The sequence below is a fragment of the Dipodomys merriami genome, unplaced genomic scaffold, assembly GCF_024711535.1.
Source record: "Dipodomys merriami isolate MVZ:Mamm:240054 unplaced genomic scaffold, mDipMer1.0.p SCAF_128, whole genome shotgun sequence".
Lineage (NCBI taxonomy): Eukaryota > Metazoa > Chordata > Mammalia > Rodentia > Heteromyidae > Dipodomys > Dipodomys merriami.
Window position 1 is genome coordinate 554316 of NW_027202582.1, and position 17228 is coordinate 571543.

General features: G+C 45.7%; 1 protein-coding gene across 4 annotated transcripts in view; it reads right to left on the reverse strand.

Moving 5' to 3' along the window:
* Atl3 (atlastin GTPase 3) overlaps nt 1-17228 on the reverse strand; it is a 75340-nt gene that overhangs the window by 49938 nt on the left and 8174 nt on the right. The window contains exons 1-2 of one of the 4 annotated variants that reach the window (XM_070017937.1): nt 12308-12377; nt 12011-12162 (exon numbers count right to left, since the gene is read on the reverse strand). The exons of 1 other annotated variant lie outside the window; for it this stretch is intronic. In XM_070017937.1, coding sequence (XP_069874038.1) covers nt 12011-12056 — 46 coding nt within the window. In that variant the 5' untranslated portion in view covers nt 12057-12162; nt 12308-12377. Of the gene's footprint in view, nt 1-12010; nt 12163-12307; nt 12560-17228 lie in introns of those variants that run through there. 2 more of the 4 variants (XM_070017935.1, XM_070017934.1) reach the window with 2 other exon arrangements.

Below are 17228 nucleotides of genomic sequence, written 5' to 3' on the forward strand. Positions count from 1 at the left end.
GAGTTAAGGCAGAAGGAAGGATATACAGTTCAAGGCCAATCTGGGCTACAGAATGAAATACGGTATAGATAGGTGGATAGGTAAGTAGGTTGGTAAGTAGGTAGAGATCAACCAACCTACCTACCAGGTGTATGGTACAGACCTTTAAGCCCAGTTACTCAGAAGACAGAGATGAGGACTGAGGTTTGAGGCCAGCCCAGGCAAAAGAAACATATATGGTCACGCATTATCTGTAATCCTAGTTATTCAGAAGACATAGGTGGTGGTTCATGGTTGAATCTGGCCTGTACAAAAGTATGAGATGCTATAAGAAAAAAATAAAACTAAAAAAAGCAAAAGATGCTAGAGGCTCACATCTGTAATCCTAGCTAAACTGGGGGCTGAGATCTGAGGATCCCGGTTTGAAGCCAACCCAGGTGCCTATGAGACTCTTACTGTCAATCAACCACCAAAAAGCCATTAGTAGAGCTGTGGCTCCAGTGGTAGAATGCTAGCCTTGAGCAAAGAAGGTTAGGGACAGTGCTCAGGCTCTGAGTTCAAGCTCCAGGATTGACACCAAATACAAAAGGTAAAGACTTGGCTCAATTGATAAAGTGACTGCTTAGCATGCACAAGTTCCTAAGTTTAGATCCTAGTACAGCCTAGAACAAAAAAAGGCAATCTAGCCTCCTAGCCCTTCCTTTCACTAGATTTTTCTTCTTCAGCCTCCAGTGGGTGGATATACACTAAGGCTGTGCTTCAGTCTCTTCCAATTCTTACTCACTCCCTTTTTTTTTCAATTTTTATTGTAAAAATACCTTACAGAGAGGTTACAATTACATGGACAAGGTAATAAGTACATTTCTTATCAAGCATTGTTGCCTCCTCCTTTGTTTCCCCTTCCCAGCTCCCACCCCTCCCACCCCTTCCAATTATTCACTCCCTTAATGAGCTCTTATTCTTATCATTGCAACCATACCTCTATTTTTTTGTGTGCTAGTCCTGGGGCTTGAACTCAGGTCCTGGGCACTGTTGCTAAACTTTTTTGCTCAAGGCTAGCACTCTATCACTTGGGCCACAGCTCCAATTCCAGCTTCTTGGTAGTTTGTTAGAGATAAGAGTCTCAAGCAGAGCACCTGGTGGCTCACGCCTGTAATCCTAGCTACTCAGAAGGCTGAGATCTGAGGATCACAGTTCAAAGCCAGCCAGGGCAGAAAAGTCCATGAGACTCTTATCTCCAATTAACCACTAGAAAACTGGAAGTGGCTCTGTGGCTCAAGCGGTAGAGCGCTTGCCTTGAGCTGAAGAGCGCAGGGACAGCGCCCAAGCCGAGTTCAAACCCCATGATCCACAAAAGAGTCTCAAGGAGGGGCTGTGAAGGTGGCTCAGTGGTAGAGTGGCTTGCCTTGCTTGCATGAGGCCCTGGGTTCAATTCCTCAGTACCACATAAACCAGAAGTGGCGCTGTGGCTCAAGTGGTAGAGTGCTAGCCTTGAGCTGAAGAGCTGAGGGACAGCGCCCTGGCCCAGCCTAGAGTTCAAGCCCCACGACCGACAAAAAAAAAAAAAAAACCTCTCAAGGAGCCGAGGGCTGGTGGCTCACACCTGTAATCCTAGCTATACAGGAGGCTGAGATCTGAGGAGTATGGTTCAAAGCCAGCCCAGGCAACAAAGTGTGTGAGACTTATCTCCATTTAACCACCAAAAAACCGAAGTGGAACTGTGGCTCAAGTGGTAGAGTACTAGCCTTGAGCTGAAGAGCTGAGGGACAGCGCCCAGGCCCAGAATTCAAGCCCTACTACCAAAAATAAATAAATAAATAAATAAATAAATAAATAAATAAATAAATAAATAAATAAATAAATAAGTGAAAGTCTCAAGGACTTTCCTACCTCAGCTGGCTTTGAACAGCAATCCTGATTTCAACATCCCGAGTAGCTAGGATTACCGTACAGGCATGAGTCACCAGTACTGGTTAATACCTCTATTTTGATGATAAAACTTTATTAGCTCTCTAACGTGCACTTCAATGTTCAAATGTTTAACTGACAAAGAAGATTCATCCAGATGTTCCACCCACCTCACTCCCAAGAAGGATATTTGGAAATCTACGAACTTGAAGTCAGGAGACAAGTTCCTATTCCAGTTATACCACTTACAGCCTATGTGATCCTGGGCATGTCCAGTCTTCAGTAAAATGAGTCAAGGGTTTAACATTTACAAGTCTACGTTTTGTATTGTCAAAGATATGCTCTCAGTTACTTCTCTCAAATCTCTCAACACTTCTACATTTTCCCAGTTCTATCTATCCTCTCTGTCTCTCTGTCTCTCTGTCTCTCTGTCTCTCTGTCTGTCTCTCTCTCTGTCTCTCTCTCTCTTTTGGTGCTAGTCCTAGGGCTTGAATTCAGGGCCTGGGCTCTGTCCTTGAGCTTTTTGCTCAAGGCTAGTGCTCTACCATTTGAGCCACAGCGCCACTTAACAGCATTTTTATTGTTTAATTGGAGTTAAGAGTCTCATGGAGCCGGGCGCTGGTGGCTCACGCCTGTAATCCTAGCTACTCAGGAGGCTGAGATCTGAGGATCGCGGTTCAAAGCCAGCCCGGGCAGGAGAGACCGTGAAACTCCTATCTCCAATAAACCACCAGAAAACCAGAAGTGGCGCTGTAGCTCAAGTGGTAGAGCGCTCGCCTTGAGCTGAAGAGCTGAGGGACAGCGCCCAGGCCCAGAGTTCAAGCCCCACGACCGACAAAAAAAAAAAGAGTCTCATGGACTTTCCTACCCATTAGATTCAAACTATGATCCTAGGATCTCAGCTTCCTGAATAGCTAAGATTATAGGTGTGAGCCACCAGTACCCAGGTCATTTCTATCTTCTTAGATGCAATAATCCACCCAGTCTACCCTCTTCTTTCCATAATATAAATTCCTGCTTTGGCAAAGCCACTAGTACTCGGCTTCCAGAAATCTTAAAGTCTGAACATTTTACCTAATCTCCAGGGATAGTACCTTTAAATGGCAACCTTACACGCCTTTTTTTCCCCCTAGTCGTAGGGCTTGTACTCTGGGCCTAGGCACTGTCCCTCAGGTCTTCAGCTCAAGGCTAGTGCTCTACTACTTGAGCCACAGTGCCACTTCCAGCATTTTTTGTTTATGTGGTGCTGAGGAATCGAACCCAGGGCCTCATGCATACAAAGGTAAGCACTCTACCATTGAGCCACCTTCCTAGCCCCTACAAGCCTTTTTTCTTTAGGGAAGTAATTATTTTCCCAGATCTGCAACTGCAGACTGAGAAAACAGTTAGTGCTATATCACCTGCATTTAAATGAATATGAATAGGGGCTAGGAAGGTGGCTCAGTGGTACAGCGCTTGCCTTGCATTCCTGAGGCCCTGGGTTCGATTCCTCAGCACCACATAAGCAAAAAGAAAAAAGCTGGAAGTGGCGCTGTGGCTCAAGTGGTAGAGCGCTAGCCTTGAGCTGAAGAGCTGAGGGACAGTGCCCAGGCCGAGTTCAAGCCCACGACCGGACCAAAAAAAAAAAAAAAAAAAGAATACGAATAACAGATATGACATTTTTACAAATATACAAAGAGTTGGCCTATCTAGAGTTATAGGTAGCATCCATATGCAATAAAATAAACTTTTAAAACGTATGTTTTACTATAACCCTAACTACTGAGGAGGTTAAGATCTACCAGACTATGGCCAGAACTCTAAAATACCCCAACAAAATGCCAGACTGGAGGCATAGCTCAAGTGGTAGAGTGCTAGCAGTGAGAAAGCCTGTGTGAGGAGGCCCAGAGTTCAAGCCCCAGTAGACCAGAAAACAACCACCAAATATATGCTTTTATAAAAAGATGGAAGCCAGGCACCGGTGGCTCACACCTGTAATCCTAGCTACTCAGGAGGCTGAGATCTGAGGATCTCAGTTCAAAGCCAGCCCAGGCAGTTAATGTCGACAAGATTTTTTGTGTGTGCCAGTCCTGGGGCTTAAACTCAGGGCCTGGGCGCTCTCCCTGAGCTTCTTTTGCTCAAGCACTCTACTACTTGAGCCACAGTTCTACTTCAGGTCTTCATTCATACTAGGCAAGCACTCTACCACTAAGCCACCTTTGCAGCCTATCTACAAGATTCTTATCTCCAATTAACCATCAGAAAAACCAAAAGCGGAGCTGTGGCTCAAAGTGGTAAAGTACTAGCCTGAGCTCAGGGACAGCGCCCAAGCCCCAAGTTCAATCCCCACATGCACAAAAAAAAAAAAAAGTAGAAACACTATATTGCTAATTCCTATTACTGTAAATAGTTGGTACAATACTATACTAGCCATCATTTCATCTATTTAGAAAATGTTACAACCATCGGGCGCTGGTGGCTCATGCTTGTAATCCTAGCTACTCAGAATTCTGGCTGAGATCTGAGGATCACAGTTCAAAGCCAGCCTGGGCAGAAAAGTCCATGAGACTCTTTTTGGTCGGTCGTAGGGCTTGAACCCCAGGCTTGGGCGCTGTCCCTGGGCTGTTCAGCTCAAGGCGAGCGCTCTATTGCTTGAGCACAGCACCACTTCCAGTTTTCTAGTAGTTTATTGGAGATAAGAGTCTCATGGACGTTCCTGCCCGGGCTGGCTTTGAACCGTGATCCTCAGATCTCAGCCTCCTGAGTAGCTAGGATTACAAGCGTGAGCCACCGATGCCCGGTTTCCGTGAGACCAGAAAACAGGAAGCATCAGAAAACAGGAAGTGGCGCTGTGGCTCAAGTGGTAGAGCACTTGCCTTGAGCTAAAGAGCTGAGGGACAGTGCCCAGGCCCAGAGTTCAAGCCCCACGATCGACAAAAAGAAAGAAAGAGAGAGAGAGGGAAGGAAGGAAGGAAGGAAGGAAGGAAGGAAGGAAGAAAGGAAGAAAATGTTACAACCTTTAGATAATTACAAAACAACCTAACAATTTATGTGGAAACTACAAACTTTTTCCTAATTACTTAAAGTATTGATTCATCCTTTACTTTTGACACATCTTAACCAGACTAACAGGTTTCATATGACTGTTTAAGTAATCGCTACAGTAATTTCATTCCACAGACTAGCTCGACACTAAAATGACAACAACCCAAAGTGAATGAAGTTGAAAGACTAACAACAGATCAAATTGATTACTGGGAAGAATTACAGAGACCATGTGCAAATTACAACATTGATTCTCACTAGAGTTATAGTCCTTTAAAAAAAAAAAAAAAGCCAGCAGTAGAGCACATGATTGAAACGCAAGAAGCCTGGGGTCAATCTCCACAACAGAAAACGGAGCTACCTATACTTGCTGAATAAAAGTGAACTGCACAACTAATTATAGTTGGTCTTTCTGTCTTACACATGAACATAAATCTAGTAAGCTCTGTCATAAAATCATTATGGTGTGGGCTAAAGGTATAGGCTCTGTAGTAAAGTACTTTCCTAGCATGCACAAGGTCCTGGACTCTACCCCAGCATAACACACACACACACACACACACACACACACACGAAAATGATAAATATCACCTCAAATATTTGAGACCATCCAAACAGTGATGAAAGTAGTTATTATTGTTCCTTTAGAAATTCAGAGCTGCTGGGAAGATGGCTCAGTGGTAGAGTGCTTGCCTCACAAGCCCAAGGCCCTGGGTTCAATTCCTCAGTACCACATAAACAGAAAAAGCTGGAAGCGGCACTGTGGCTCAAGTGGTAGAGCACTAGCCTGGAGCTGAGGGACAGCACCCAGGCCCAGAGTTCAAGCCCCATGGACCAACAAAAAAAAAAAAGAAAGAAAGGAAGGAAGGAAGGAAGGAAAGAAAGAAAGACAGACAGACAGACAGACAGAAAGAAAGAAAGAAAGAAAGAAAGAAAGAGAGAGAGAAAGAAATTCAGAGTTGGGAATGTAGCTCAATGGTAGACCACTGGCCTCCATCCACAGCACTGCAAACAAGCAAAAAACAATCCAAAGAGTATTCATTCATTAATTTAACAGTGTGTATCAAGGTTTCAAAACATTGGCATTCTGACATTTAGGGCCACAGAACTCTTTGCTGGGGGGGGGGGGGGGGGGGCAGGTGGAGAAGGGCACTATAGGATATTTTACAGTCTCCCTGGCCTGTTCCCACTACATACCAAGATATTTAAGCAATGTTCCCTATAGGTCATGACATCCCAAAATGTCTCCAACCATTTCTAAAATCTCATAGGTATAAACACACTGGGTTATGAACCAGCCTCACTGTTCATCCTTACTGTCTATAGAAGTCCCAAAAGCAAAATAACCAAAGTTATAAAAACACTTTATGAAGCAAATTGTATGACTCATGGTAGAATTATGACCTGAGTTTTCCGTCCTCTTTAGAAATACCACAGAGCAAGAACAACATACCCAAAAAGAGAGGCATGCCATTTTCATGCCTGTCTTTTCTGGCAGTCACTGAAGTTCCTAAAGCAAGCCAAGGAAAAACTATCATACTCCAGGATAAGTATACCAAAACCTCTCCCAACTCTCTTGCACTGGTCATGACTCTTTTTGGTGCTGGGGGAATAGGAATTAATATATTCCATTTGGGCTTAGGCAGTAAATGTGCCAGTCGATAACATATTTTTACTAAAAATACTAGTTAAACTCAACTAACCAGAGGAAAACCCTTTAATTAATTAAAGAGTTTAGGAGGAAGATTTCTTTCCAGTTTATCTCTCATAGAAAATCTTGTGCCTTAGCACAAAATGCTGAACAAAATCACACTTTTTCCATTTCGTAGTGCCTCAGTTTATGTTTATGAAGATCAACTATGACCAACCAGTATTCAATATTCAGGATAATGCAGATACAGGATCAAGTTTAAAAATGATTCCTGAGCCGGGCGCTGGTGGCTCACGCCTGTAATCCTAGCTACTCAGGAGGCTAAGAACTGAGGATCGCGGTTCAAAGCCAGCCCGGGCAGGAGAGACCGTGAGACTCCTATCTCAAATAAACCACCAGAAAACCGGAAGTGGTGCTGTAGCTCAAGTGGTAGAGCGCTCGCCCTGAGCTGAAGAGCTGAAGGACAGCGCCCAGGCCCAGAGTTCAAGCCCCACGACCGACAAAAAAAAAAAAAGATTTCAACTCAGGGTCTCATGCCTGCTTGGTTTTATTACTTAGGGCTGAAGGGCTGGCACTCTAAAACTTAAGTCAAATCTTCAGCCCATTTTTTTGGTTAGCCATGTAGTCCTGAGAACTTTTCTGCCCAGACTAACTTCAAACCAAGACCCTCCAGATCTCAGCTTCCTGAGTAGCTAGCACTACTGGCACCAGCCACCTGGTACCCAGATGAGGAGGAAAAAAAAAAAAAAAGCTTGCCTGCTATACTAATAAAACTTATCTCCTAATTTATAATACTTTAGCAATAAAATATAGCTAGCATGTTCTCATACTCAACATAAATGCAAACAAAAAGCATTTCAAAAATCTGCTCAAGGGCTGGGAAGGTGGCTCAGTGGTAGAGCGCTTGCCTTGCATGCATGAGGCCCTGGGTTCGATTCCTCAGCACCACATAAGCAAAATGAAAAAAGCCGGAAGTGGCACTGTGGCTCAAGTGGTAGAGCGCTAGCCTTGAGCTGAAGAGCTGAGGGACAGAGCCCAGGCCCAGAGTTCAGGCCCCACGACCGGACCCAAAAAAAAAAAAAAAAAAATCTGCTCAAGGCTGGGAAGGTGGCTCGGTGGTAGAGTACTTGCCTTCCATGCATGAGGCCTTGGGTTCAATTCCTCAGCACCACATAAGCAGAAAAACCCCAGAAGTGGCACTGTGGCTCAAGTGGTAGAGCACTAGCCTTGAGCTGAAGAGCTAAGGGACAGAGCCCAGACCCAGAGTTCAGGCCCCACGACTGACTAAAAAAAAAAAAATCTGTTCAAAACAGCAATATCCCTCAGGAGGGTAAGGGGGGATACAGAAATGGGAAGGAAAAGGATAAACAAATGCAGCAGCAGTACCCACTAGACACTATGTTGAAAATGAATTGTGGGGGCTGGGAAGGTGGCTCAGTGGTAGAGTGCTTGCCTTGCATGCATGAGGCCCTGGGTTCGATTCCTCAGCACCATATAAGCAAAAAGAAAAAAAGACGGAAGTGGCACTGTGGCTCAAGTGGTAGAGCGCTAGCCTTGAGCTGAAGAACTGAGGGACAGCGCCCAGGCCCAGAGTTCAGGCCCCACAACCGGACCCAAAAAAAAAGAAAATGAATTGTGGGGAGAGATGGAAAAAATTGGAAGAGAGCAAGGGAAGGGGTGACACTGCCCAAAAAGAAACGAACTCAGTACCTGACTTATGTAACTGTAATCCCCATGTATATCACCTTTATAATAACAATTAAAACTTTTTAATAAAAAAAGAGCAATATCAAGATGTTGAAAATGAACTTTACAATTTGGGGGGAGGGAAGAGTTGGGGAGGTGAGTAGGGAAGGGATGGTAAGGGAAAACAAAGGAGGAGGTAACAAGGTTGATAGGAAATGTACTTGTTACCTTACTCATGTAACTGTAACCCCTCTGTACAGTATTTTTACAATAAAAAACATAAAAAAGAGCAATATCTTCTCAACATAGATACTTAGCAAATTTTATTTCTCATAAGTCAATCCAAACGTCAGTAATAACTAAGCCAGGCACCAGTGGCTCACACCTGTAATCCTAGCTACTCAGGAGGCCGAGATCTAGGATTGAAGTTCAAAGCCAGCCCGGGCAGGAAAATCCATGAGACTCTTTTTTTTTGGGGGGGGGCCCGGTCGTGGGGCCTGAACTTCTGGGCCTGGGCGCTGACCCTCAGCTCTTCAGCTCAAGGCTAGCACTCTACCACTTGAGCACAGCGCCACTTCCGGCTTTTTTTTTCTTTTTGCTTACATGGTGCTGAGTAATCGAACCCAGGGCCTCAGGCATGCAAGGCAAGCGCTCTACCACTGAGCCACCTTCTCAGCCCCGTGAGACTCTTATCTCCAATAAACCACTCCAAAAACTGGAAGTGGTGCAGTGGCTCAAATGGTAGAGCGCTAGCCTTGAGCTAAAGGGCTGAAGACAGGCCCAGAGTTCAAGCCCCATCCAACAAAAAACAAACCAAAACCAAATGTCAGTAATCACCTATAGGGCAATTTGATTATAGAGAAGTATGGCAAAGCAGAATTACTGCAAAATGTTTTGGGTTTTTTGTTGTTGGTCATGGGGCTTGAACTCTGGGCTTGAGGGCTGTCTCTCAGCTCTTCAGCTCAAGGCAAGTGCTCTACCACTTGAGCTATAGCACCACTTCCAGTTTTCTGGTGGTTTATTGGAGACAAGAGTTTCACGGACTTTCCTGCTGGGGCTGGCTTTGAACCTAGATCCTCAGATCTCAGCCTCCTGAGTAGCTAGGATTTCAGGCATGAGCCACCAGTGCCCAGATGCAAAAAAAATTTTTTTGAAAATATTTTTTATACTGTTTCCTGGTCCCTGAATAGAATTAAAACCGAATTGATGACCCCAGCACGGGCAGGTTTTCAAAGTTCCTGGGAACCAGACTGGTAGTTCACACCACTAAATCCCAGTACTTGGGAGGATGAGGCAGAAAGATCTTCTGATCCAAGCCAGCCTGGCTATATAGCAATACCAGCTCAAAAATAAATGAAGCCAAAAGAAAAACACAAGAGCCTCTGGGCAATTCTAATGTATCACAGCTCTAAAGCAACTGAATGATTGTTTTTCTTTATGATTTCTCCTCACATTTTCCCCTTGCTAATTCTTAGTATGCCCCTAACATCTCAAAGACAACTTTGGAAATTATTTTAATATTCAGACAAACTTTTAAGATGTAGATAAAATATTGAATACTTTATATGAAACTCAAGGCCATAATGGACATGCAAGTTATTACAGATAAATCCTTAAATAGTTCTCAAAGAAGTTCACACACATCTAGGATTCCCTAAGGTATTTTATGAAAATCTTAAAAAGAATGTGTGATCAGTCTACTTATGACTACCTTAAGGAGACTGGGGAGGTGGAAAATTTGTATTTCTTGTTCATACAACTCTATTTCATTTTTGTTTTTGTTTGGGTTGGAGGGTTGAAAGAAGAGGGTAGGATAAGACAGATTCTCTATGTAGCTAGGCTGGCCTCTAACTCTGGATCCTCCTTAACTGAGTCTCTCTAGGGCTGGGTGTTAGGATTATAGACATGAAACACCAACACCACACTGAGCTCTATTATTTCCTTTTTAAGTAATTAGTGTTACTATAACTTTTTCTATAAATGCTACCTCCCTCAAAGAAAAACGCACGTTAAACTGAAGAAAATTAACTTTTGTGCCAGTTCTGGGGCTTGAACTCAGGACCTGGGAGCTGTACCTGAGCCATTTTGCTCCAGGCTAGCGCTTTGTCACTTGAGCCACAGCACCATTTCTGGCTTTTCTGTGTTAATTGGAGGTAAGAGTCTGAAGAACTTTACTGTCCTGGGTGGCTTTGAACTACAATACTCAGATCTCAGCCTCCTGAGTAGAGTTAACCACCCATTTCTGGCTTTTCTGTGTTAATTGGAGGTAAGAGTCTGAAGGACTTTACTGTCCTGGGTGGCTTTGAACTACAATACTCAGATCTCAGCCTCCTGAGTAGAGTTAACCACCAGCCCCCAGAGAAAACTTTTTTCTTCTTTTTTTGGCCTGTCCTGGGGCTTAAATTCACAGCCTGGGCACTGTCCCTGAGGCTCTGTGCTCAAGGCTAGCACTCTACCACTTGAGCCACAGCGCCACTTCTGGTTTTTTCTGTTTATGTGATATTGAGGAATTGAACCCAGGGCTTCAAGCACTCTAAGCCACATTCCCAATCCAAAAAACTGACTTTTAAAAAGTTTGTGCTTGGTGGATAGAGCTCATGAATGCAGCATACTGGGTTCAGTCTCTACACCCCAAACAAAAATAAACAGGCCTTCCTGAAAAGTTAAAAAAAAAAAAATTCTAGCACCTATCATTTAAGCTATTTTCTTTTTCTTTAAACTTTGATTACAGGAGAGAGTAAAGCCATAACTAATAAAAAAAAAAAAACCATGCTGGACTAGCCTAGAGATCTTAGATCTCTCCCAATCAAATGTTTCCTTTACAGGTGTGAACACAGCAACAGGAATTTCTACAATACGAGCTAATGTCTGTGGAAATTGGAAAAAAAGTTTGAATTTTCAGTACAATATCTTGCAATGTCAAATACTTGGCAGGTGTTGCTTAAGTCGGCTTCTCCAAATATCAGAAGGAAAAAAAATACAGCCCGTTAGTTTTCCACAAAACTATTACATCCTCTTTGTATTTAAATTCGAGGGCTTAGCAGATTCTGGAAACACGGTTTACCTTTTTGCTTTTCGATTTCCGAAGAGAAACTTCGCGCAATAAGCAAGAATAGGACAACGAGAATAAAAAGCCGGGAACCCTCGACGTGAATTTATAAGGATGCCCTATTTGATTTTCATTGAGCTTTTTTTTTTTAACCACAGTTTATGCTTTCAAGAACCCAAAAGGACAACGTCCACGTTCCCCGAACTACTCGAAGAATTTGCTTAAACGTGGTATTAGGCCAATGCTTTTTCTCTTCAAGCGTGGTCTGAAAATGGACTTTCCAAATACTTGTCGGTGCCTCAAGGTCGTCAAGATAAAAATAAAACTTCAACTCCATCCCAGCCCCGCAGGACTGGCCGCCAAGGCATCCTTCCCCGCCAGCCGAGCCCTTCCGTCCCGGTTTGGCGACGGGGACTTGGCCGCCGCCACCGCCGCCCGCGACGCCCGGGACACCCGGCCCCGCGCAGGGCGGGGCCCACGGGCCGAAACCGCAGGGACACCGGGCTCCCCCCGCAGACCACCGGGCCCCGGGGGCGCGGGCGGCCTGCCCCGGCGCCAGGGCCCCGCCAGGAGCCCCCCCAGCCTCGATTCACGAGCGAGGGATCCGGGTTCCAGCACCAGGAAGAGCAGAGAGCGGCAGGGAACCAAAGCAGGGAAGGCGTCGGGGGCGACCACGGAGCGGGTCGGGGAGTGGGGGGAAGCGGACGCCTCACCTGCTCCTCTCGAGGCCGCCACTACAGGTCGCTGAGGGGACAACATGGAGCCTCTGCCTTCAGCAGAAGGGGCGCAGAGAGGGGCGGGCTGAGGCGGGCGGGAACCGGGCCCTGGAGGCGGGAAACGGGCGTGGCCTGAGCTCTGGAAGAAACTTGGGGAGAAGGAGGGGCTTCGCGGAGCTGCCACCACTGGAGAACCGGGGACGTGTGGACGCGACTTGACAGGCGGCACGGGGCGGGAAAACGCACGCGGCCCGGTCCCGCCACCGCACCGCCGAGTACGCACGCGCAGGCTACCTGTAGCAATGTACTGAAGGCTCCGGTCCGCTGGGAATTGTAGTCCGGAGCTTTCAGGGCGCGGCCCGCGGCCCTCATTCTGCTCACTCATCCGGGGCGGGGAGAGGGTGGGGCTGGGTGGGATGGGCGAGGGTGTCACGCTACTGAACTACAACTCCCACAAGGCCGTGCGGGGAAGGGAGCGGGAAAGGAGGGACCCTTCCTGCAGATAACTCCGCCCGGTGCCTAGCGTAAAGACCAGGCCCGGGCGGAGGCCGGGGGGAGGCTCTTTCCGCGAACCCCCAAACCACCAACGCTAGCCGAAATCATAGATGAGCGACGGGAAGGCTTCAATCCCGGATGACGTGAACGTTTTCGATGATTTTGACTTCACAAGGACCGGCAGCCCTGACTTCATTACCACCATTATCATCGTTGCCTCCTTTTCCTGACTCATGTCAAGCCTGATGTACACTATCACCGCTGAGATAGATAATGTGGGGTGGTGTACACCTGTAATCTCAGCAATGGGGATACCGAGGTAAAAAGGATCGAGAGTTCAAGGCCAGTCTAAACTACACTGCAAGTTGAAAGCCAGCCTGAACTATGTAGCCAGCCTCTCTCTCTTTCCTCTCTCCCTCTCTCTCTTTCCCCCTTCCCTCCTCCTTCTCTGTCTCCCTCCCTTTCTTTCTCTCTCCTTCTCCCTTTCTCTCTTTCTTCCTCCCTCCCAACCCCCCTCATCTTTTGTAAACCTCAAGCTTACCCAGAACCTTGTTTAGAAGCTGTTTTTTCGAACATTCCCAAACGAAGGACAAGATTAGTACAAAATGAAGTTCTCTGAGAAAGATTTTACTGATACTTCATACAAAATAGGGAAGGTATCACTTGCCACTATAGAAAAATGATTTGGGGATGAGGATAGTTTTTGGGTATAAGTACCTGGTGAAAATTATGGGTAACTAAAACATCCCAGGGCCAATACTACATTACTATGACCTCATTCACTCAACAAATGGTTGTACTTTCTTCCTTCAGCCTCAACTTGGAACTATTACAGCCTACAGCCTAACCTGAATCTCATTCAGCTACCTTGAGCCCTTGAGCTATATTTTTTTTTTAACTTCCTAAGTGATTGGCCTGAGGTAGAAAAGTAGAAGTAATTCTGCCTTATCCTATCTAAAGAGAACTTGTTTTAGTCCCATCTCCCCACCCTCACCCTCACCCCCTGGCTTTCTGATTATCCTAACACTCTGCAAGATTGTTTGGGAAATCTATGCCAGGCATTGGTGGCTCATACCTGCAATCCTAGTTACTCAGGAGGCTGAGATCTGAGGCTCATAACTTGAAGCCAGCCCAGGCAGGAAAGTCTATGAGACTCTTATCTTCAATTAACCAACAACAACAAAAGCCAGAAGTGGAGTTCAAGCCCTAGGATGAGAATAAATAACTTTTTTTGGTCAGTTGTGGGGCTTGAACTTGGCCTGGGTGCTGTCCCTAAGCATCTTTGTGCTACCACTTGAACCGAAACACTACTTCTGAGTTTTGAGGGGTTTATTGGAGATAAGAGTCTCGGGGAGTTTTTCTCGCACTGGCTTCAAATCACAATCCTTAGATCTCAGCCTCCTGAGTAGCTAGGATTATAGGCGTGAGCTACTGGCACCCAGCAAATAAATAAATTTTTAAAAATTAAATCTAAGTCAGATCTAGGCCAACTAGAGACAACAAGAAACTAGAGAAGTGAATGAACATCAGGGCAAGAGGTTATTGCTGTGTAGAAAGCATTAAGAAATTACACAAATAAAGGGCATGCTCTAAAAGAAAGGCCAAAGGCCAATGACTTGACATAATTACAACTCATTGTATAAGAATTTGAAATTGGGGGCTGGGAAGGTGGCTCAGTGGTAGAGCGCTTGCCTTGCATGCCTGAGGCCCTGGGTTCGATTCCTCAGCACCACATAAGCAAAAAGAAAAAAGCCAGAGTGGTGCTTTGGCTCAAGTTGTAGAGTGCTAGCCTTGAGCTGAAGAGCTGAGGGACAGCACCCAGGCCCAGAGTTCAGGGCCCACGACCAGACCCAAAAAAAAAAAAAAAAGAATTTGAAATTGGGGCTGGGAAGTTGGCTCAGTGGTAGAGTACTTGACTTGCATGCATGCAGCCCTAGGTTCGATTCCTCAGCACCAAATAAGAAGAAAAAACCTGGAAGTGGCACTGTGGCTCAAATGGTAGGGCGCTAGCCTTGAGCTGAAGAGCTGAGGGACAGCGCCCAGGCCCAGAGTTCAGCCTCTATGACCAACAAAAAAAAAAAAAAAAAGAAGGGCTGGGAAGGTGACTCAGTGGTAGAGTGCTTGCCTTGCATTCATGAAGCCCTGGGTTTGATTCCTCAGCACCACATAAATGGTGCTGTAGCTCAAGTGGTAGAGCACTAGCCTTGAGCTGAAGAGCTGAGGGACAGCGCCCAGGCCCAGAGCTCAGGCCCCATGACAGCAAAAAAAACAAAAAAAGAATTTGAAATTTCTTACATATCCCAGCATTCTCTATTCTCTTTCTCTGCACTACAGTTCTCCATGAGACATTGTGTGTGTGTGTGTGTGTGTGTGTGTGTGTGTGTGTGTTTGCATGCATGCATGGGCTTGCACACGTGTGGCAGTCCTAGGGCTTGAACTCAGGGCCTGGGTACTGTCCCTGAACTTCCACACTCCAAGCTAGTTCTCTACCACTTGAGCCACAGTCCCACCTCTGGCTTTTTTTTTTTTGTCAATCCTGGGGCTTGAACTCTGGGCCTGAGGGCTATCCCTCAGCTCTTCAGCTCAAGGCTAGTGCTCACTTGAGCTACAGCGACAATTCTGGTTTCTGGTGGTTTATTGGAGATGAGTTTCACGACGGGGGGCTGGGAAGGTGGCTCAGTGGTAGAGCGCATGCCTTGCATGCCAGAGGCCCTGGGTTCGATTCCTCAGCACCATATAAGCAAAAAGAAAAAAGCCGGAAGTGGTGCTGTGGCTCAAGTGGTAGAGTGCTAGCCTTGAGCCGAAGAGCTGAGGGACAGCGCCCAGACCCAGAGTTCAGGCCCCATGGCCGGACCCAAAAAAAAAAAAAAGTTTCACGACGCCCGAGCTGGCTTTGAACCATGGTCCTCAGATCTCAGCCTCCTGAGTACTAGGATTACAGGCATGAGCCACCGGCACCTGGCCCTCTGGCTTTTTTTTTTTTTTTTTTGGGGGGGGGTCCGGTCGTGGGCCTGAACTCTGGGCCTGGGCACTGTCCCTCAGCTCTTCAGCTCAAGGCTAGTGCTCTACCACTTGAGCCACACTTCCGGCTTTTTTTTCTGCTTATGTGGTGTTGAGGAATCGAACCCAGGGCCTCACTGAGCCACCTTCCCAGCCCCCTCTGGCTTTTTTGATAGTTACAAGAGTCTCACAAACTTTCCTGTCTGGGCTGGCTTTGAACTGCAATCATCAGATCCCAACCTTCTGAGTAGCTAAGATTACAGGTGTAAGCCACTGGCACCTGGTTTCTCCATGAGATGTTTTACCATCTGACTTAAGAGTTTAGGTTTCCTCTCTCCCCACTAACATGTAAATTCTAAATGGAAAAGAATTATTATCTGCTTTGAATAAAACAGCTATATACCCATAGCCTTAGTGTCCACAGATAGTAGAGGCTAAAATTTCTTCTGAATTGATAGATGAAGAAGTATGGGGGCTGGTAATATGGCTTAGCAGCATAGTGGTTATCTAGCATGCATCTAGCTCTGGGTTCTATTCCTCTGTACCACATAAACAGAAAAGGCCAGAAGTGATGCTGTGACTCAAGTGGTAGAGCACTAGCCTTGAGAGAGGCTCAAGGACAGTGCCCAGGCCCTGAATTCAAGCTCCAGGACCAGCAAAAAACAAACAAATGAAGAAGTGTTAAATCTAACTACTCGCTTTCTGGCTTCTTTAAAATTAAATACCCAACTTTTTCTTCTTTTTTTTTTTGGGGGGCACCTGGGCAATGTCCCTCAGCTCTTCAGCTCAAGGCTAGCACTTGAGCCACAGCACTTCCGGCTTTTTAGTTTTTTTGCTATGTGGTGCTGAGGAATCAAACCCAGGGCCTCATGCATGCAAGGCAAGCACTCTACCACTGAGCCACTTTCCCAGCCCAAATACCTAACTTTTTCTATGGAACAATCCTCCCTGTTCTATGTTAAGGACTCCCAATAAAGCTGCACAGGAAGTAAAGAGAAAATACTGGCATTATAGCAGTCTTGGCACAACATCTTCAATGTCACAAGGGGCATCAGCCTTCCTCATACCTGGAAGAAGCTTGTAGCATTTGAAACAATATATTACATTTTAGGTGGATTTTAGGATTAGTCACAGCTTAGAAAGCAACCCCCTCCCACATGAGAAACATATTTTGCTGTTTTTACTTATTTTCAAGTATCCAGAATCATAACAACAAAGGACATTTAAAATGCTAAATATTGATGGGGCTGGGAAGGTGGCTCAGCGGGCGGTAGAGTGCATGCCTTGCAAGTATGAGGCCCTGGGTTCGATTCCTCAGCACCACATAAACAGAAAAAGCTGGAAGTGGCGCTGTGGCTCCAGTGGTAGAGCTCTAGCCTTGAGCTGAAGAGCTGAGGGGCAGCACCCAGACCCAGAGTTCAGGCCCCATGACTGGCAAAAAACAAAAAACAAACAAATAAAATGCTAAATATTGATTAAATTGATTATAGCTGCCTTCAGCCATCTCATTTTGAATTGGATTCCATGGCATGACCAGGGATTGATCTGTCCTTGTGTTCTACTAAGAGATGACACATAGACACATTTGAATGGGTAAAACTATTGGCTTTGGGTCAGACTAACCTGGAAATGAATTTTGGCTCTAATGCTCATTAGCTGTGCAAGCTTGGATGAGTTCATTAGTCTCTGCTTCGTCATTCACAAAATAACAAATACCCAC